Source organism: Kwoniella mangroviensis, assembly GCF_000507465.2.
Source record: "Kwoniella mangroviensis CBS 8507 chromosome 1 map unlocalized Ctg01, whole genome shotgun sequence".
NCBI lineage: Eukaryota > Fungi > Basidiomycota > Tremellomycetes > Tremellales > Cryptococcaceae > Kwoniella > Kwoniella mangrovensis.
In genome coordinates, this window is record NW_027062533.1 from 3,427,943 (window position 1) to 3,448,954 (window position 21,012).

The following is a 21,012-nucleotide window of genomic DNA, read 5'->3' on the forward strand; positions in this document are numbered from 1 at the left end:
ATGTATACAAAGGGAGAGAGATGTATCAGCCCACATCTTCATCCGACTAGTCCCTCATACTTTCCTGTATATGATACAGATCACTGATCACACTCACGCATCATGGGACTATTCGACAAACTCAAAGATCAATTCCAATCATCCTCTCCATCCTACGATTTCCACACTTCCACACACCCTCTTCCTCTTGGACCCAACGCAGTATTTCGATACAGGTATCAGAGGGGCGTCAACCTCGGCTCATGGTTTACTCTAGAACGTTGGATCGCTTCTCATCCGTTCCGAAATGCCCATCAACCTGGACAGAGTGATTTCGATGTTGCCTCTGGACGAGATGCTAAGAAGGTTTTGGAGGAACATTGGGATACGTGGATGAATGAAGGTGATTGGAGCTGGATCAAGGAGAAGGGATTCAATTCTGTTAGGATACCTGTAAGTCATATCTAACCTTCATCGAGCATATACACTTGATGAAATGCGGAATTTATAAATGTTAGATCTCATACTATCATCTATGTGGGCCACTACCTGAAGTACTCAAAGGAACTGAATTCGAGCCATTCCACCATATCTTCGAAGGAGCTTGGGGGAGGATCAGGCAGGCTATCGAAATGGCAGGTTATCTCGGTCTGGGTGTATTGATTGGTAAGCTAGTAGGTCACGGGACATTGGGTATCACAAGCTTATACCTCTTCGTACAGATCTGCACGCAGCGGCAGGTGCACAAAATACAGATGGTACGTTACCTATAGATTACACTGGTCTTGATCGAAAAAGTGGTGTTCAGCTTACGAAAATTACACCGATATACAGCTCATTCCGGTTTATCAAATGGAAAAGTAGGATTTTGGGACAAACATTCCAATTTAGCATCTACATCACTAGCTCTTCGATTCTTAGCATCCGAATTATCCCGTGTACCCCATGTAGTGGGATTGGAAGTGCTCAACGAACCAGCCAACAATTCCAAATTACAAGGATGGTATCGTACAATCCTGGATGAGATTCGATCGATCGTACCAGTGGATTTTCCACTGTATATATCGGACGCATGGGACACACATCATTACGCAAATTTCGTAGGGGGAAGAGACGATTTCGTAGTAGTGGATCATCACCTATACAGATGTTTTACCGATCAAGACCGTCAAAAAGATGGTTATGCTCATGCTCACGATATAAGATCAGGATTCAAGAACACTTTATCTGGACATAGTGATAGTGCAAAAGGAGATATTATCGTTGGAGAATGGTCTGCTTCATTAGACCCTCATAGTTTCCCACCTAATATACCAGATACTGAGAAAGATGCTCATCGAAGAGAATTTGTCAAAGCGCAATTGGAGTTGTTCGAGGAGAAGACTGCGGGATACTGGTTCTGGACTTATAAGAAACAGGAGGGATGGGATGCAGGTTGGTCAGCTAAAGATGCGGCTAGAGCGGAGATCTTACCTCAGTGGATTGGGGGGAAGAGGTTTAAGGGTGATCCGCCGGTCGGTGTAAAGGATAGTGAGATGAAAAGTGCTTATGGTGAGTTGATTCTATGATTTACTTGACCTTTTACATTGTACCCATTAGACTGGGTATATTTGTCACGGATTACCTGCTCCTCTTGTTCTATCAATTATGCTTTTCTCTATTCTAGGTTTATCGTGATCCTTGGGATTCAAGCTGACTAGTTACCGTTACTATAGACGCCCATACATCCTATTGGGCCTCTCACGGCGGTTCACCCGACCCAACAGTCTTCGCACCGGGTTTCTCTAAAGGATGGGACGATTCCCTCACCTTCCTTTCCCACCCATCCGGACCAAGTCGATTGGGATTCACAGATCAATGGATGAAGAGTAGGAAAATCGAATTCGAAAATTATACAAATAAGAAATTGGGTAAAGCTACTTGGGAATGGGAACATGGTTTTAAACAAGGTGTAGAAGCGAGTTTGAGGATTTGTACATATTGATGATGTTGGGTCAGACTAAAGGAAAAAAGGTCATGTTGAATAATGGAAAGATATGATGTGGATAGAAGAGTGGATTAACGGACAATGAACGATCCAAAACGAGAACTTACTTGTATATATTTCCGTCAATGGAGATTCACGATGATAAATTGACGTGCGATGTAATGACTTTTGATGATAACGATTGCATTCACGAGGTTTGACATTTATATCTGATACTACAATTGCTATCTGTCTTTGCCTCTTCAATCGACCTGATCCACAGCAAAAGCAAGAATAAAGCCGAAATCCATGAGACGAAGTGGGGTTTGATCTTTCCCCATATTTGAGAGCGCTCGTTGTGGATACAAAGAAAACGAGAACCTTTCAGTGATGGGGATTGTATGGGTAGAAAAGAGATGTTATGATGTATTCATGTATTGGTGTCAATCTTCTTTAGCATTGCTATCTGGTTTCAGTGCATCGCGGAATGGTTGAGCTCAGGATTGAAATGCATCGAAACTAAGAGAATAGAAAACTTGATATTTAGTCAGCTTTGAATCCGATACCAAGACAATTTGATACAAGATCAAGAGAAGATAGAGAGATAGGTAGATCAGATACCGTTGTAAAATGTTTACGCGCATGTTTCTTTCGAAATAGCACAGTGTGAATACGATTAGGAAAGTTTTTTTCATCATAAATGGGGTGTAGTAAGGATGGAATGGGATGAGGACGGATAGATAAGATGGTTAAATTTGAATGGTATTTGAACTCACATGATATCGTAAAAGATGACCAAATTTGTTATTATACTAGGAAATTTCTGCTAAAGCGTCGGAAGCATCAAATTGGTCAACTTTAAACACAATTTAACTAGATGACAACACCCATCATAGCAACCTTTCCAATTCGATCAAAACGATCGGTATCGGCTCCCCTCGGGTCACACCTCAGAACGAGACGCGGTTTGAAGGGAATAAGGTGATGATTATTCCACGGGTTGACTCATACAACGACCAATAACGCTGCCTGGTAGAGCAGGTGAAAGAACCGTGATTCCTATGTTTTCAATCAATCACCACCTTTTCTCTGTAGAAAGGAGCGAGAGGAAAAAGGAGATATTCTTTCTGGAAGTGGATCTAAGAACCGCGGGTTTGGGTGGTAGGGTGGGTGAGGGGGAAACAGGATGGTAGACGACCGAGACAGGTTGTTTGGTGTGGGAAATGATACTGCATGTTGATGAGATCACGAATATAAATTGATATGGGATGAAGAAGATGGAAAGAAAGAAGAAAGGAAATAATCAAGAAGAGCTAAAATTTATACCATACGTGAGTGCGGTATGGCAATTTGGTGTGACAGTAGGTCCCAAGTGCCACAGTGACAAATACCGGGTATCTCCGCTTAACATGTGTATCAGTTAATCCCATACCCCGTTCACCGCTGACGACGATTCAACTTGGCTTGGTCGACTGTGTAATGGCAACATGGTAATGGCCGAATATAGACCAAGATACAGAGAGTCACGTCGCATCAGCATATCATATCATTCACCATTATCACTTCATAACACCACCATCACATATACCCAGCAGTACAAGTAGCGCTTGCCTATCACAGACCCGACCCCCATCAAATTGACACCGACACCATTGGGCAAGAAAGACAAACTTAGTCATCCATTCACCTCATCACACCTCCTACCTCCGCTTAAACGTTTGCCGCATATAAAGCTGTGTCATCATGGTCAGTCCATCTACTAGTACTGTACAACCCACCGCACCCATCTAGTCCACATCTGAAGACCAATGCTACCCTGTCCTCAGAGTTGGATCAAGTAATAGAAAGCTGATAATCCCTTGTCATTCCAAAAACAGGAGCAACAGAACGACGTCACAGATATCATCATTGATGAGAATGGCCCGGCACCGATGGAGGTAGAGGATCTACCGAATGTACATGATTGTGAGTTGGGATTATCATCTCATAGAATAATTCTGTCTGGCTGTCGGGTTGGAACGGGCGAAAGATGGATATGTCGAAGGGCGATTATGGCAATTGCAAGATGATTGATATTGAAAGTCATATTGCTTTTGTCATTCAACCCATAACATATCTTCTACCATCAAAACCGGTCTTTTGCTATCATGACATAACCCATTCCAAAGGCTATAGCGGTCTTGTCTATTCCAAGCTGATCATGCTCTTGTACACCCACAGTTGAGGCCTACGCGGCAAAGGCGATGCCGGACTTGGGACTGGAGATCGAGGATTTCCAAGCTCAGACATGGCGTATCGAACATTGGAGTCAACAGGCAAAGAGGATAGTCGGTCCAGAGTTTAGCTGTGGTGGTCATAAATGGTAAGTGTGACTGTTCTACGTCATGCAATCAATTCAAGTTCAAAAACTGATCGTAGATTAAATTCGATACAGGCGAATTTTACTGTTCCCACAGGGAAATGCAAATGGACAACCGAATGATATGGTATCTGTATATCTGGATTATGCAAATCCCAAAACAGCACCTGAAGGTTGGCATGCATGTGCTCAATTCTGTTTGGCAATTTCAAATCCTTGGGATCCTACTATCCAAACTTCGAGTCGTAAGTTGCAAAATTTTTCTTCAATATATTTGAGACACTGCTCATGCCCATCACTTTGACCATTAGATGCTCATCATCGATTCGTTGCTGAGGAATGTGATTGGGGTTTCACACGTTTTGTTGATTTGAGGAAGTTATACACCGCCGATACAGCAAATGGTAAAACGCGGCCGACGATCGAAAATGATGAAGTGGAAATCACAGCTTTTGTCAGAGTTTTGAAAGATCCAACGGGTGTTCTATGGCATAACTTTGTCAAGTGAGTCTGGCGCTGTTCCTAATCCCAATCAAGCCATGAAAACTGACCTGAGAGATTTAGTTATGATTCGAAGAAGGAGACTGGACATGTGGGATTGAAGAATCAAGGTGCTACTTGTTATATGAACTCTTTGTTACAATCCCTCTTCTGTACGAACTACTTCCGAAAGGTGAGTTGACCCTGATATCCCGCTGTGTGATGATACCATAGCTAATGGAATGGGTTCACTCTTCTTAGGCTGTGTACCAAATACCGACTGAAGGAGATATACCTTCAGAATCCCTGGCTCTAGCTCTACAGAGAGTATTCTACCACCTCCAAACATCGAATCAACCAGTCGGCACAACAGAATTAACAAAATCGTTCGGTTGGAAATCACTGGATTCATTCATGCAGCATGACGTACAGGAGTTTTCTCGAATCTTACAGGATAAATTGGAAATCAAGATGAAAGGTACTCCGGCGGAAGGTGCTATACCCAGGTTGTTCAAGGGATCCATGAAGAATTATATCAAATGTATCGATGTGGATTATGAGAGTTCAGTCATCGAGGAGTTTTATGGTGAGTTGGAAAGCTGTCTTGGGCCAATCAGCTGATTTATGGTGGTTTAGATATACAATTGACAATCAAGGGCATCAAAAACCTCCGAGATTCTTTCCGTGAATACGTATCTGTAGAAACATTAGATGGTGATAACAAGTATATGGCCGAAGGACATGGTTTGCAAGCTGCCAAGAAAGGTGTTATATTCAAGGCGCTTCCTCCCGTACTGCACATGCAGTTGAGACGATTCGAGTATGATATAGAAAAGGATGCTTTGGTCAAGGTGAGCTGATTCATCGTTCAGGTGTAAGTTAGCTGACACTGTCATGGTAGATCAACGATCGACATGAGTTCCCCTTTGAGATCGATCTCGCAGAATTCCTCGAAGAAGGTGCCGATCGATCCCAATCACATGTCTACAAACTCCACGGTGTACTTGTCCACTCCGGTGATCTACACGGTGGTCATTACTTTGCGCTCATCAAACCTGAAAAGGATGGTAGATGGTTCAAATTTGATGACGATCGGGTAACGCCAGTAACGGATAAGGAGGTTTTGGAGGACAATTACGGTGGTGATATGCTGAATGGCTTGATCCCGCCTCACCAACGAACACAAGCTAGGACGCTCAAGAAATTCACAAATGCTTATATGTTGGTGTATATTCGAGAAACCGAATTGGACACTGTGTTGGCTCCTTTCACCGAAGCTGATACCCCTCCTCATCTGAGTGAGTTGTTTGCCTCTTATATGGGTTTACAAATGACTAAGACAGTTCGTCTGCTATAGAGGCCCGACTGGACGCCGAAAGAGAGCAACTCGAAGCCAAGCGACGTGAGAAGGATGAGCAACATCTTTACCTCACCGCCAAAGTCATCACCGATGAGATCTTCTCCAGACATCAAGGGTTCGACCTCGCTTCATTCGACGACAAGAACCTCCCTGCCACTGAACTTCCCACATTCCGAGTACTCAAGACTGAAACGTTCTACACTTTCAAGCAGAGAATAGCGCATTACTTCAAAATCTCAGAAAGAGATTTCAGGCTTTGGGTATTGGTGAATAGGCAGAACAAGACTGTTAGACCGGATGTACCAATCCATGACTCTGAAAATTCGCAGAGTAAGTTACCTAGTCCAGACTTGACCCAGAATGAGACCTGATCACTGATATCTGGCATTTTAGCAATGGACCACATCCGAAACAGTATGGCAGCTCGCGCATCTGATCTTCGATTATATCTCGATTACAATCCCGATCACGCCAAATTCAACGCCATCCATGCTGATCCAAACAACGCACCTATTATGATCTTCTTGAAATGGTTTGACTGTTCCAGACAGACCTTGTTGGGTCAAGGTAAAGTTTTCGTCAACAAGAATAATAAAGTCAGTGATCTGCTGGGTGTTATACAAGAAAAGATGGGCTGGCCAAGTTCGACGCCTATCAAACTGTACGAAGAGATCAAAGCTGGTATGATCGAGGGAATGAAGATGAAGCAGACCTATCAACAGAATGAGATTCAAGATGGTGATATCATATGTTATCAGGTCGACATGACTGATAAAGAGTGAGTTACAGCATACAGCATGAAGTTTAATGTGGTAACTGACTGAGTTTGTTCTGTGTCCCAGAGTTGCGGATCTCGAAGCCCAATCTTTATACTCAACTGTCCCCCAATTCTACGACTTCCTCCAAAATCGGGTGCTGGTTCAGTTCAAATCGAGGTATGAGGATACTACGGGCAAAGCACCTGATTTCGATTTAATGTTGAGTAAGAAGATGACATATGATATTGTGAGTAAAGACATAGATCAACGCAATGCGAGAGATGATGGATACTGATCCTGAAATATTACACGACGTAGATGGCACACCGAGTGGGCGATTACCTGAAACATGATCCTCTCAAACTTCGATTTACCTCGTCAAATCCTCAATCCGGTACACCCAAAGCGATCATCAAACGATCACTGAATCAGAGTGTTGCCGATATCACTCAAACGAATTATTACAGTCAACATCCGAACGTTATCATCTACTACGAATTATTAGATATAAGTATTATAGAATTGGAAACTAAGAAATCATTGAAGGTAGTATGGACAGGTAGACATAACAAGGAAGAAGCTACACACTCATTCTTATTACCTAAAACATCGACTTTTGCGGATGTCGCTGAACATCTGATAAAAGCCGTCAAGATTCAGCCTGGAGGAAGTGGGAAAATCCGTATATTTGATATATCTCAATCTGGACGATCACAACGGGAATACACCAGCGCCGAAATGATTGGCAACTTGACTGAACCTGCTGAGTTATATGCTGAAGAAATCCCATTAGAGGAATTGGAGGTGAACCAGAATGCCCTATCGGATGGTAAGAAGGTGGTGAATCTTTTCCACTACGCAAGAGACCCGTCGAGGATACATGGAGTACCGTGTAAATTCGTTTTGAAAGAGGTGAGTGTGGTGTTTTTGCATACTATCATCAGAGTTGCATGAACAATTTGCGACAAAATTGCTGATGTTCCTTTCTATCACCCCAGGGCGAGCCATTCTCAGAGACCAAAGTGAGATTACAAGAACGTATCGGCGTATCAGATAAGGATTTCGCGAAGTACAAGTTCTCCCTGGTGACTTCGACGGTATTCAAACAACCCTCTGTAGTGGAAGATAGTGAGTATTGTCTGTCCTCAGTGGAAAACATAGCTGCAAAGGCTGACTTGTACCTAGACGACGTGCTATACGACCACAAGTGGGCTGCGGACGATGCGTTGGGATTGGATCATATCGACAAGAGACCTAACAAGGTCAATGCTGAGAGAGGTATCGTGATGCGATAGGAAGGTGTTCTCGTCGATTTCGAGTGAAGTTGAGTCAAGTCAAGTCAGTTCATGAAAATTAGAGAATCCGTTTCAGGTTAAAAGTGATCGGTTCTTTCATATATGTATATGAGTATGGTTGAAGCTTAAATCCGTAACTCACCACATACATTAATATATATATAAACAGATATTTGGGAGGATTTGTTGTGATATGTTTTTTTATTTCCTTTCTCTTAACATACAGTCAGTACAGATATCTAAAGAATGTAGTAGTGTTTGACCCTTCTCTGTTATACACTCGTATTTGATGAGTGAACAGATGGATGCATGTAAAGTGCATAGATAGGATAGTGTACGTACTGTACTTTGCGGCAATAGCAGGTGTCTGTCTATAGGTAATAGGTATACGTGGCTGTGCTACGTATGAACCGGATTAAGTTAGAGTTACCGTAAAAAGTACCTTTCAAGTAGATCATCTGATACAAAGCCAATGACCGCATACCGAACAAACACAAAAGTCATGTTCATGTTCACGTTCATGTTTGGCATTTTCGTGTTCAAACATTGCCATATCGACTGAAGGCTATACACCGACCTCACAAAGCATCAACATCAACAACATCGCTTGTACTTTCATACATAACCATCATCAGTACCAACACATAAACATAGAGCATCGTACTCGACGAACTTGGTTTATACATCGGACGACTGGTCCAATCTGGGTCAAATTGATCGTTACGACACAAAGATGAAACTCCCTTACAATCGCCCGTGGCTCTTTGAAATATCAGATCATCCCTCATGTCCTGAATCTATCAGAGTGGGAGTACAGAAGATGTTAACTTTCTTATGGTTACATCGCATATTCCCTTTCCAGGCCCAGGCGCCTTACGAATTGGCATCGAATGTATTGGAGAGGGTTATAAAGGAGATCGAACAAGAGGACGACGACGATGATGGGCAGAATACAATAACGATAAATGGTATTGGTCATGCCAATGAAATTGGAATTGGAATTGGACAAGGTGATAAGAAAGATATGTTAAGGGTGGTAGATTTCTGTTCGGGTGCTGGAGGACCTATCAAGAAGATTGAGAAGAGGATCAAGTGAGTTATCTAATACGAAACTTCATTGTTATCCTGATTTATTTCGCTCTTCTGAATCAACCCTACATATATGATCATCCTTCGTCGGACTCTTCTATCATTATGTACAAATCCATATCTGTATCTTCTCTCCCATCGATTACAGCTGACCAAAGACCATTTAAATAGTAAGAATCGTAAATACCCCATCCCATTCCTCCTATCCGACTTGAACCCACCACTAGACCAATGGAAGAAAACGTACGGTCCTCCGACAACCTCTTCAAGCCAGAGACAAAAACAGAAAACAATGTCTTATATCCCTTATCCAGTTGACGCTACGGATACCTTGAGCAGTAGCAATATGGGAGGAGTATTGGATGAAAAGCATCTGAGAACGTTTTTCCTGAGTTTTCATCATTTCAATGAAGAGCTCGCGAGGGGCGTGTTGGTAGATGCTATGAGGGGATCAGAGGGAATTTGGTAAGTTTTGAGTGTTTTCTTATGGTGTACTGGGTGAGGAACGAGATAGGGATATTGTCGTTACGATAAGTGAGGCAAATCTGAAAGAAAGATCTTTAGAATGGGATTGATCAGGAATCATGATGACTCCCAAAGAGCAAGATACTACAGAAAATATTGTTAGATCAAAGTACCATATAGCGATGTAGGCTAACTGGACTTTCTTTTTTTGGAATCGGTCTTATAGTATATTCGAATTGCAGCAATGTAATCTTAGGAGTCTATTCATGATAGCCATGTTAGGCCCCTTATCATGGTTATTGACACCATTCACTAGACCTACACTAGGTTAGCTATCAATCCCTCTTGTTTTCAACTGACCGTGGGCAACTTGGGCAGATAGCTAACTACCTGATTGCGATTGCCATTGCGATGGATTTAGCAATCCTATTCTTCACATACATTATCCCCTTAATCCCATTAACACTCATTTTCGACGGTTTCATATCTGTCTATAGAACTCGATCGATCTCACATATATTACGACTTACCAACCTAGCAAGTCTGACGATACAATTGGAGAATCAAGATGATGCCTCCAAGGAGGATTACGAGTGGGATTGGGAATTTGGGAGAGTTAGACATACGTGGCCTTGGGGTTATATGATTTATTTTGTTGGTAGGAAAAAGAGATATTCGTTTTCGTTTGACGAGGAGGAAGAGGAGTTTGAGCAGGAATAGAATCGTTCAATTCGTGCTTCACTTGTCTTATCGAGTGAGGTTAGCGGTGGAGATTGAGCACAAGCACAAGCATAGTCATAGCATCATCATATCATCATTCATCATCTTAGGATCTTAGGATCTTAGGATTTTAGGAACTTGCGGAAAAGGAATTGGAAATGTATCATTCTATGTATATTCTGCATGATTACAATAATACTGTAAAATATTGTAATTTTATTATATATCTATACAACAAATGCATTCATAAGTCTTCTTCATCAATTATCGTTATCTACCCGGCTCTATATACACTACTTTACACCGCAAAAAGCGGAAACTATGAGGATATTTTATGCCGCCAATAGTATTGACCAAGGTGTGTATTGTAACACAAAATCGATTGTCCCATTGACTGTCAGGTTATATCAAATCTTATCCCTCTCCAATTTCACTTCCTCTTCTTTTTGTTTATGGCCTACTTCCTCATCTTGGTCGAACTGGATTATTTCAACTTCCCAGTCCAATATCTCTTGCTATGGACACAGACTCGCATCAGTCTGATACATCTCTCATCCAACACAAAACAAAACAAGACTAATCGACACACTCACCCTCTGCCATAATCCACCACATGCACCTGATATCCCAAGGTACCACTTATCCTCTTCACTCCCCTGAGATCGTTCAGGTATTTTCACATTTACGACTTTCAATAGATCTCCATCGGGAGTGTGTAGATACCCTCTTAATCTCCTTTCTTGCTCGTGAGAGCTGTAGATAATTTCCAACTCGTATGTTCTCCCATCAGACAGGAAAGGTATACTACCTGGTTTTGTACATCCAAGGGAATAACTATGATGGGCTTTGGGAGGAGAATGGATGGATATGTGAGGTGTGGGAGGATCATTGGCGTAATCCTGAGTACGATAAGTATCGACTAGTAGCCCGAGTGATCATGATCAGTCCAATGAAAGGGTTTGGTGAGATGTAAGAGGTGAGAGTGTACTCACTTTCAATTGCAAAATCACCTTGTACACCCAACCCATCATAACCCATTCCATAACCTCCTAATCCTAGTGATTGAGGTAAATGCGATACGAATATCAAACATATCCCATCTGCCTCTCCACTACCATCAGAAGTCAACTTAAATCTGACTTTTGATCTAAATCCTGCATTCTGGTTGATGGAATTAGGGTTGAAGACCATAGATGTCTGGGAAGGTCCATCTGTCAATAGGATGCTTGAGCTGTTCAGTCGAGTATTACCAAATTGCTTCAGTTGATCGTTTTGAAGAGATAGAGAATTGATGACTAGGATGTTACAATCAGTATTCTCAGCTATTAGCTGCTGACTATGGTGAGAGCATGAGTGGCGATTTGATTAAGACCCTTCACTCACCCGTATATTTAGGTATCTCAACATGCTTACTACCCAATCCCAATTCATCCCTCATCGCTCTCCAATCCTCTGGCCCACTGATCCTACCTCCCAGCTCCATCTTTTCACTTTCAGCCAATCGACCTCGCTCATCCGCCATCCAGAGCGATTGGAGGTTATCCATCGCTTCCAATCTTATTCTTTCGCTGTGGGCTAGTCGAAGGCGGAGTGAGACAGTGTGGGTGTTTAGGGCCTATCGTGTTGAGAAGTCGACTGCATCAGTTATGCATACATCCCCTCTATACTGGAAGAGAAGAACATGTGTTCCCCTTTCATAAGGAAGAAAGATAAAACTCACCCTCCTCAGATCCAGCTCTTTCCACCCTTTTGCCCTTCTCCTACCTTTACAACTTTCCCAATCATCCACATACGCTCGAGTGACGTCTTCAGCACCGTAGATTCCGAATGCTCTATTGGTGTTATAATCCATCACCATCATCAGTACTTTTATATCTTGAGGTTGTGGAATTGACGGATAGATAGACGTACAAGCAGAAAGCCTGTTTCTTGCCCCATCCTCTGGCATACAATAATGGTTTGTTAATAGCAGCTTCGCTAAGATAGCCAGATTACAACTCAGACATCAGCTCTGGACCTGCCTTCTGATGATTCCTGATCGACATCTCAAAGAGATTAGATTCGATATTGATACGTAGTTGCTACTTACCACGAATCAACATGTACCCAGTGCTGTAAAGTAGGACTCCAATATTCGCACCAAACATGATCTTCGCTGTCCTCATAGAGTCAGTATATTCCACGGTCAAACGTTCGGTTACGGTAACACGAAAAGCCTTTGACATACCTATTCCAGATATACCTACTTTCTATACCCTTAACTCTCAAAAAACAATAAAACATCTGAGCCCATTCACCACACCTTCCTTCTCTGCTCCTCATCAACGCTTTGATCTTCCCGTATCTACAGAATCGTCTTACTTCCCCGCATCCTGGCTGGGTACACTTATGCAACTCTACTCTACCTGCTCCATCTGCTCTTTCTTGAGGTGTAGGTTGAGCCATACCTTCCGCTGAAGTTGGGCTGGTACACTTTGGACAGAGGATGGGATCTACCCATTTCATATAATCGTTCTTAAACCATTGAGCTAGAGCTAGGACTTCAGCATCTACTTGACCGAAGGGTCTGAATGGAGGTGAATGTAGGAGAGATTGAACGGCAGTGGTGAGGTCGGTAAGGAGAGTTCGGAGCTCATATATTGTTGTATTGACGTGGGGCTATAGACGAGTTCAGAACGAGAACATCGTCAGTCAATCAATCAATCAATCAATCAATCAATCACATTTCTGGTTTTTGACAATATCGTTAGTGGTCATTGAGATGGGAAACTACAAATCACTCACATCATTCTCCAAATTTAGACTATGCACTTTCAACCCTTCCAACGTGCTCTCCAAATGATCATTTGGTATTCGCCTATTACTCCTAAATCGACGTTCGATGTCGATCCTATAAGTATCATAGAGGATTGTCCAAAGTGAGATCAACCGCTGTACGTCCCTAGGTGAAGGTGCGTAGAATGAAGGTATCCTCGCATATTGACCCGTAGATAGAGAGGTGGATATGTAGCTGATTAGATGTTGGTGGAATGTCAGGTCCCGTGAGTAAGTGGGGTTGAGATTTGGGAATGATGACATTGTTGATCTGGTCCGATGTACTTGGACCGATGTAAGAATGCGGATGGCTGAGAAGATGGCTTGAATCATGGGATATATGTTTGATTTGACTGCGAAAGAGGGGACTCGAGTCCACTTCATGGATGCCAGGATTGAGTATGATTCTCCACACAAAGGAGAGAGGGAGAAGATGAGTGGTGTTTTGTATTTTGTGTCATGTCTGATCGCTCGATGACGTTCTTTCACAAAATGAAAATAGCCGAGATAACTGATAAGTAAGATTATAATCTTATACTCAGCGAGAGGAATGCTCAGTCGTCGATTCAATAGGCAACGCGATGATGTCGTCGCATATCAACTACTAACCCGAGCAATATGGTTATGTACATGCGACAAGATTAATTCTACTCTACAAATATTGTGATAAACCAACTCCTTCAAATTCCTCACGGTCATGATTCATGATTGTCTATCGTCTACTATCCGCATTCTATCAGCTGTTTCGATCACGTTATATCACTAGGCAGACAGGTATATACGCACTAATTCATCATACTTTCTCTTCACATTGGTGGTAGAAGGCTCCAATCCTAGATATTCACATGAAAACACACGTAATATCCTGTTCCACCGCCTCAAGGCTGGCAACGATAATGCTGATGCGTCGTCCTAAAAGTTGGACAGGATAGGGATGAGTCAGACTAGCTTCGTAGAAGAAGGATGCTCGTTCAACAATCGTGGATGACCATGGAATAGTGGTGTGGTATTAATAGCTATGAACTTACCGCTAACGTATGCCATACTTTGGGGAACGGATTTGAGATCACATGGAATATGCTGACTCCTCGATGTAAGAACTGTAGTCAAGCAGTGAAATCAAAGATATCAGCATGACGAGCCAATTGGAAGTTTCAAGTAAATCCAGGAGGAAACAATGGGTTAAATGTGGACGAATTGAATCAAAAAATTCGTGAAGGAAGAGAAGGCTCACAGGTAAATGATCATCTCCTATCCCACCTCTCATCCTCATATCTCCAAACCATTCCTTTTCATTCTTTTCCACTTCTACCAGACCCTCATGCTGTAATCTTTCATCTGCGAATTTCATTTTCGAATGTAACCAATCGGTTTCTCTGAAATAACTATATATCATCGAATGTTTGTTTCCTAATAAATCTAGTAATACCAGATGATCGATTGTATTCAGAACCGAGGGTGGTGGAGATAATCTACGTTTATTCAAGGGATGAGAGGAAGGAAGATAAGTGGATTGCCAAAGTTCTGCTAAATGTCTAAAACCCAAATCGACATCAATGAGCAAATAGCTAACGATGTACGGTGAGCAGTCGTCTCGTGACCACGCTTACCTAGCACCATAGATACTATCTGTCGATGTCCAATCCTTAAATGCCTCTTCCCCATCGAACAACACAATTTGTATAGTCGTCTCTGCTACTTCTTCCTCGTCGAAATCCTTCTTCAGGATTCCCTGACCAGACCGTATCCTTTCTTTTCGCTTTTCCAATAAGGGGGTGAGGAACTCCGCGAGGTCAAGTATCATAGCTACCGGAGCGGCCGAGTCGGTAGCTCCTATGAACTGTTCGAGGAATCAGCATGTCACGATGTACTGATAACTGAGGGAAGTTGAGGGTGTATGTCAAATAAGGTATGAAGAGAGGATCCGCTCACCTGATTAGCTGGGAAATCCGGAAACCATTTAGAATCGAAATGAGCAGCTAGGATGATCTTCCTTGGTGCCGAAGGATCGAAGGTGTATATCAGATTGGTGAAATCTATATCACCTATTGGAGTCGTGCCGCGAAAAGGAGTCTAACGAAAATAACCTATCAGTATATGATCCTTGAATGGGAGAGATGCACATTATACAGTGGAAAAGTCTCCATGTATGTCAAATAAGACATGACTTACCTTCTCTTCATGCCATCCTAATTTTGTGAACACCGATGAGATGTAATTCTGAACCAGCGTACTGAATCAATCACAACGTCAACTATCATGCTCGTATTACCCTCTTGCAGGACTCACTTATTCTGTGATCCAGCTAATAATGTCGTAATCCATCAGCACTCTCCATTAGATAGCCAGATGTGTATAGATCCAGCTTGCTTGCAACTCACACGCTCTGGGTATTAACAATTTTCCTAGATGACCCTCATCCACGCTGTTCCACTGAGGTGGATCTGACTCTACCAACGTCCGTATATCCTCGTTTGATAATGTATGAAAATCCCTTTTCTGATATTTACTCTCTTCATCCTCTCGACGCGCTGTCACCAGTAGAAAAAATAAAAGGAGAGCGAGGAGTAAGAGGGGGAATGAAGGGGTTCGTAGACGGATCATTTTCTCATATCATCGCTTTGACTGGTCTGTGTTCGTATTGTTATGCTTAGAAGATGGTGCAAGACGATATGATCCGGCTGACTGTCTGTACGATGTCGCAGATCGATCTACTTTGTTGGTGAATGACTATCAATCAGTAGGAGAGACATGTAAGTTGGATCGAATGTGGAAGTGGACGTGTCAAGTGGAGAGGTGATTTTCGAACTCTGTCTTGGCGGGTTTACTCTACGAGCAGTACCTGAATAACCTACCTGCCTATCTTCTTTCGTACCGTACATAGAAGATATATCTTACCTTCAGCTAGTCAACGTATACTGATATACTTTATACTAGCATAGCATAGTATGTTCAATGCGAGAAGGAAGGTCAAATGCATATGTGATTTTTTAACATTATATTCCCTCAAAATAAGGATATGGATATGGTATCCCCGCTCTTTCCCCTATCTATATGTTGATTCCATCCGACTCATACTCGACACTACTGATCTACTCTTCGGAATCACCAGCTTGGATGTATTTCGCTCGGATGTCTTTCCATTGTTTCTGTGTGCGAGGAAGAGCAACGATAGTCAGCATTCCGCTCTTTTCCATCAGGAGTCATTCCATATCTTCTGCAGATCTTCACTCTGCACCGATATTCCCCTCATCTCAGCCTATTTGTTACTGATTGAGATGCTACGGCCACATGATCCCCTTGACATCCGTTTCCCTTCCTTCATTAAATATCATACCAACAAATCACTCACACCTCGGTTGTGATAATCCCACCAAGCGGTCGTCGCCACATCGAACGAAATTTGGAAAGCGAATGCCCCGACAAAACAGGTAGCTACGAAGGCTGAGTTTCTCTTGAAGAATGTTCGGTAGATGAGCTGTTGGTAAGGAAGATGAATAGCATGTTTTGATTAAGGGGAGAGGACCGATGTGGGTGAAAAGGGAGATTAAAATGGTCAGCTTGATGTATCCACATGTGATACAGGAGGTCGATGGAAGATCTACGTACGTCGCTGACAGCCATTTTCTCTGCTCTTCTTCTTCTTGGGATTGACGAGGGTATAGGGATGATGGAAATGATGATGGGATATGGTTAACAAGAGGTGATGTTGTATTCCGAGTGCAGTGAGCGGTCTGTATATTTGGGTGAGAAATGATTGGGTGTGTGGATATAAGTGGGGGTGACAAATATGTCATGAGTTTGTGGGAATGAGAGGGAATTGAGGGGGTGCCACACTTGCAGTAACTCCCCTCTAAACCACTCACTCTCCTCTCACTCTAAACATAAACCCATCCACCAAGACAAGACATCACCCTGCTACCACCATCACCGGCATCACTCAACTTGCAACTGACCATTCATTCAGTCACTCACTCATACGCCATACACATACACACATAGATACCACACGCTCACTGCCCGTCAACAAATCGGTCTCAAGAGGGCCAGAAGCGACGACAAGTGCATTGTATCAGTCGCAGTCAACACTTGGACATCGCGTCAAAGGTAACGGGTGCTAGGACCGCTTTAGGATCAATCGCACACACATACACAACACTTGACCTCAAATAACCAGAAACCCCCCATCTCCATCTCCATCTCCCTATATCATATCACATAGCATAGAACAATATACAATCACCAAGGACTGACAGCTTCTCGGCATCATATCGGAACAAGTCAAGGTGAAGTGATAGAATCCATCATCAAAACACCTTTAAACGCATCTGCACGTCTCTCTCAACTACGCCCTTTGTCATTTTGTAAACCAAGAGAGAATCAACAAAACACCTCAGACATTATCACGATCGACCTGACCAGGAGATCAGACGCGTAGATATAGAAAGATACCATACATGCCAAGATGAAGGGGCTGAAGAAAGCTATGGTGAGTGACATCATTCATATATATATATATATATACGAATCCGAATGATCTGGGGGAAGGAAAGGGGGAATGGATGGAATTCATTCAAAGGCATAAATAACAATATCGAACATAATCTCACACGTTGACTTGGCTCAATCGAGCCAATCCTATTCACCATTGTTTACACCATTCTACTTGCATTGTTATGAATATTGATTTCTGAGTTGTGCTAATGCTCTGTTTTTGCTGTTCACTGCAGAACTTGTCCCGGACCAAATCCGGCGAGAAACAATCCAAATCACCTCAACCGTCCACTAGCGGTAAACCTCAACCTCCTGTACCTATCAACTCTCACTCGCCCGGTCCATCTTCTCCATCTCTACAATCTCCCGCTAGAACTGGACCCGCTGGCGGAAATACAAATACGTATGGAGGTGAACAACAAAACATGTTACAAGGTGGAGGAGCACCTTTGACACCTCGAAGATCACCTGTATCAGATAAAACTTCTCCCGCACCTCCCCTAGTAGTCATATCAGGTGCACCTCAACAACCACCCGTCAACACTGAAATGCCACCTGATCCAATTCCCCATTCACCCCATGGTAGAGGATTCGGCTCACCAGAGAGGTCACTCGGTCCAGATGGTCAACCGACACCTCCCAAAGCCGGGCCGCTGAATAGGCTGAGAGGTGGTCCAAAAGACACTATCCCTATCTCGGGTAAAACACCCAGAAAACAAAGAAGTAGTAGATTCTATGTGACGGAGAAGGTGGATATTGAGAAATTACCAAACTTTTCAGGTGAGTGTAGTATCTTAATCTCCATCCAGTTGTTCATTCTCCACTTTACCGTGCTCTCATTTATCATCATCTCAAATACACCAACGATATTTCGACTAATTTCTATGCGATCTCTAGATGTTCGCCCAGAGGAGAGAAACGAACTGTTCGTGCAGAAACTACAACAATGTCGTGTCGTTTTCGACTTCAACGATGCGAGTAGCGAACTGAAGGGGAAGCAAGTCAAGGCTCAGACTTTACATGAGATGTTGGAATATATTACGACAAGTAGGGGGGTCATCACTGAGCAGATCTACCCCGAGGTGATTGGTATGGTGAGTACAGAATGTACTGCTTCACGCAGGGATCAGTATGGCTAATAGGATTTGTCATCTTGCCAGTTCGCCACCAATCTCTTCCGTTCGATTCCACCTCAAGTTAACCCCACTGGCGATGCGTTCGATCCAGAAGAAGATGAACCTGTCCTCGAACTCGCTTGGCCACACTTACAGATTGTTTATGAGTTCTTCCTGCGATTCGTCGAAAGTCCAGATTTCAATACCAATGTCGGTAAGAAGTACATCGACCAATCATTCGTTCTGGCTTTGTTGGAATTGTTCGATTCTGAAGATCCTCGTGAGAGGGATTTCCTCAAAACTACTTTGCATAGGATCTATGGCAAGTTCCTCAACCTGCGAGCATTCATAAGACGATCGATCTCTCATGTCTTCTTCCAATTCGTCTATGAAACCGAGAGACACAATGGAATTGCGGAATTATTAGAAATCTTAGGATCGATCATTAATGGATTTGCCCTACCTTTGAAAGAAGAACATAAAACTTTCTTAACTAGAGCTCTGATACCTCTTCATAAAGCCAAATCACTCGCCCTCTACCATCCTCAATTGGCTTATTGTGTGGTACAGTTCTTAGAGAAAGACTCGACATTGACTGAAGAAGTGATTTTGGGCCTATTGAGATACTGGCCAAAAGTGAATTCACCAAAGGAAGTAATGTTCTTGAATGAGGTGGAAGAAATTTTAGATGTGATTGAACAAACTGAATTTACGAAAGTAATGCAACCACTCTTCCATCAATTGGCAAGATGTATCAATTCACCTCATTTCCAGGTAAATCAAGTCTCCTCCTGGGTTTTGCTTCGAGTTCGTCGTGCTAATTGTGATTGTCATGTCGATACTACAGGTCGCCGAAAGAGCTTTGTATTACTGGAATAACGAATACATAGTGAACCTGATGGGCGAACATATAACGATCATCTTACCTATAGTCTTCCCTGCTTTGTACCAAAATTCAAGATCCCATTGGAACAGGTGAGTTACCTTTAAGCATATAATCAATCCATGAGGCTGACCGAACAATGTTCGATGTATAGGACTATCCACGGAATGGTCTATAATGCTTTGAAGTTGTTCATGGAGATCAACAACGAGGTGTTTGAGGAGGTGCAAAGTAATTATAAAGCTCAGAGAAAGGCGTAAGTCCAGATTATCCCATCCATGCCATCTACACCATTGTCAAGGGGAATCTCCGACTCGACACTTGATTGTACTGAACATTGTACGATTTACGTAGTGACGCAGAAAGAGCCATCGAGCGATATGACGAATGGGTCAGACTACGTGAACAAGCGATCGAAAACCATCGAGCATCGGGATCAACCCAACCTCTCCCTGCATCTTTGACCGAACCGTTACCTCCTCGTCCTGACCCATATGAGGACGAACCCATGACGGACGTATCGGTTGATATGACTGCCAACGGCTTTGATCCATCTGAGAGTTTCACGCTGGACAGATCGATCGGTGAGGAACATGTGCCATTGGCTGATCCAGGTGTAGATCGTGCACCTATGAGTGTAAGTTATTTTACTACACCAACATGCCTAATTTGGCTGATATATCGTGATGTAGCCCACATCACCCTTGGGATTGGGTATACAAGGTCAACAGGCGCAAGGTGGTCCACTCAGCCCATCACCGCTTGCTAATACCGGATTGGGCGGTGGTGGAGGTGCGGGCGCAGCTGGAGCAAATCAACCGCATATAAGAAGGAAATCGGTGTTACCTATGGATCCAGGAGTGATGAGGGATTTACAGGTGAGTAAAAGCACATGCAATGTAGCGGAAATCGTAGAGTGGGGAGATACTGAATTAATTGATTGATTGGATCTGTAGGCACATAAATCACTTGAAGGTCAGCAATAAACCCGTGAACGATCTGCGACTCCACGTCATATAAGAATCTAATGTTGAAGAGAGATAGTATAGTAGGAGAGTAGCGAAAAGCAAATGGCGAAGTAGGCTTCCTACGTGTTTTTCAATGTGTATATTTCTAGTCATATCTGATATTGCCCTCTTTCCTTTGCACATTTTATTTTCCTTTTTCTCGTTCTTTGTCAGTTGATGATACATACCCCTATAAAATGGCCTTCTCATTTTTCTCCTATATACCCC

At 42.8% G+C, this 21,012-nt stretch overlaps 6 protein-coding genes across 6 annotated transcripts; 4 read left to right on the forward strand and 2 right to left on the reverse strand.

Annotated features, from left to right (window-relative positions):
• Positions 1–102: 102 nt before the first annotated feature.
• Positions 103–1,963, forward strand: I203_101279 (uncharacterized protein; the record flags this gene model as incomplete). The annotated part of the gene is made up of 5 exons (XM_019146232.1): positions 103–432; positions 498–645; positions 702–737; positions 814–1,530; positions 1,695–1,963. The coding sequence occupies 5 exons, from the start codon at positions 103–105 to the stop codon at positions 1,961–1,963; spliced, it is 1,500 nt and encodes a 499-aa protein (XP_019004791.1).
• A 1,913-nt stretch (positions 1,964–3,876) lies between these two features.
• On the forward strand, positions 3,877–8,197 carry I203_101280 (uncharacterized protein; the record flags this gene model as incomplete). Its single annotated transcript, XM_019146233.2, has 14 exons — positions 3,877–3,910; positions 4,166–4,307; positions 4,380–4,549; positions 4,616–4,808; positions 4,869–4,977; positions 5,046–5,370; positions 5,421–5,635; positions 5,686–6,082; positions 6,142–6,474; positions 6,538–6,922; positions 6,987–7,149; positions 7,221–7,814; positions 7,901–8,030; positions 8,088–8,197. The coding sequence occupies 14 exons, from the start codon at positions 3,877–3,879 to the stop codon at positions 8,195–8,197; spliced, it is 3,300 nt and encodes a 1,099-aa protein (XP_019004792.2).
• Positions 8,198–8,930: 733 nt separating this feature from the next.
• I203_101281 (uncharacterized protein) lies at positions 8,931–10,471 on the forward strand (the record flags this gene model as incomplete). The annotated part of the gene is made up of 4 exons (XM_019146234.1): positions 8,931–9,289; positions 9,458–9,751; positions 9,978–10,078; positions 10,173–10,471. The coding sequence occupies 4 exons, from the start codon at positions 8,931–8,933 to the stop codon at positions 10,469–10,471; spliced, it is 1,053 nt and encodes a 350-aa protein (XP_019004793.1).
• A 407-nt stretch (positions 10,472–10,878) lies between these two features.
• I203_101282 (uncharacterized protein) lies at positions 10,879–13,549 on the reverse strand (the record flags this gene model as incomplete). Its single annotated transcript, XM_019146235.1, has 9 exons — positions 10,879–10,986; positions 11,065–11,390; positions 11,464–11,766; positions 11,855–12,086; positions 12,192–12,303; positions 12,383–12,448; positions 12,561–12,626; positions 12,699–13,129; positions 13,256–13,549. 9 exons carry the CDS (start codon positions 13,547–13,549, stop codon positions 10,879–10,881), a joined length of 1,938 nt encoding a protein of 645 aa, XP_019004794.1.
• Positions 13,550–14,047: 498 nt separating this feature from the next.
• Positions 14,048–15,889, reverse strand: I203_101283 (uncharacterized protein; the record flags this gene model as incomplete). Its single annotated transcript, XM_019146236.1, has 8 exons — positions 14,048–14,197; positions 14,314–14,385; positions 14,520–14,820; positions 14,896–15,125; positions 15,218–15,358; positions 15,458–15,518; positions 15,575–15,590; positions 15,667–15,889. The coding sequence occupies 8 exons, from the start codon at positions 15,887–15,889 to the stop codon at positions 14,048–14,050; spliced, it is 1,194 nt and encodes a 397-aa protein (XP_019004795.1).
• Positions 15,890–17,750: 1,861 nt separating this feature from the next.
• On the forward strand, positions 17,751–20,763 carry I203_101284 (uncharacterized protein; the record flags this gene model as incomplete). Its single annotated transcript, XM_019146237.1, has 9 exons — positions 17,751–17,774; positions 18,016–18,559; positions 18,677–18,873; positions 18,940–19,668; positions 19,742–19,869; positions 19,932–20,033; positions 20,132–20,414; positions 20,470–20,655; positions 20,734–20,763. 9 exons carry the CDS (start codon positions 17,751–17,753, stop codon positions 20,761–20,763), a joined length of 2,223 nt encoding a protein of 740 aa, XP_019004796.1.
• Between the last annotated feature and the right edge of the window lie 249 nt (positions 20,764–21,012).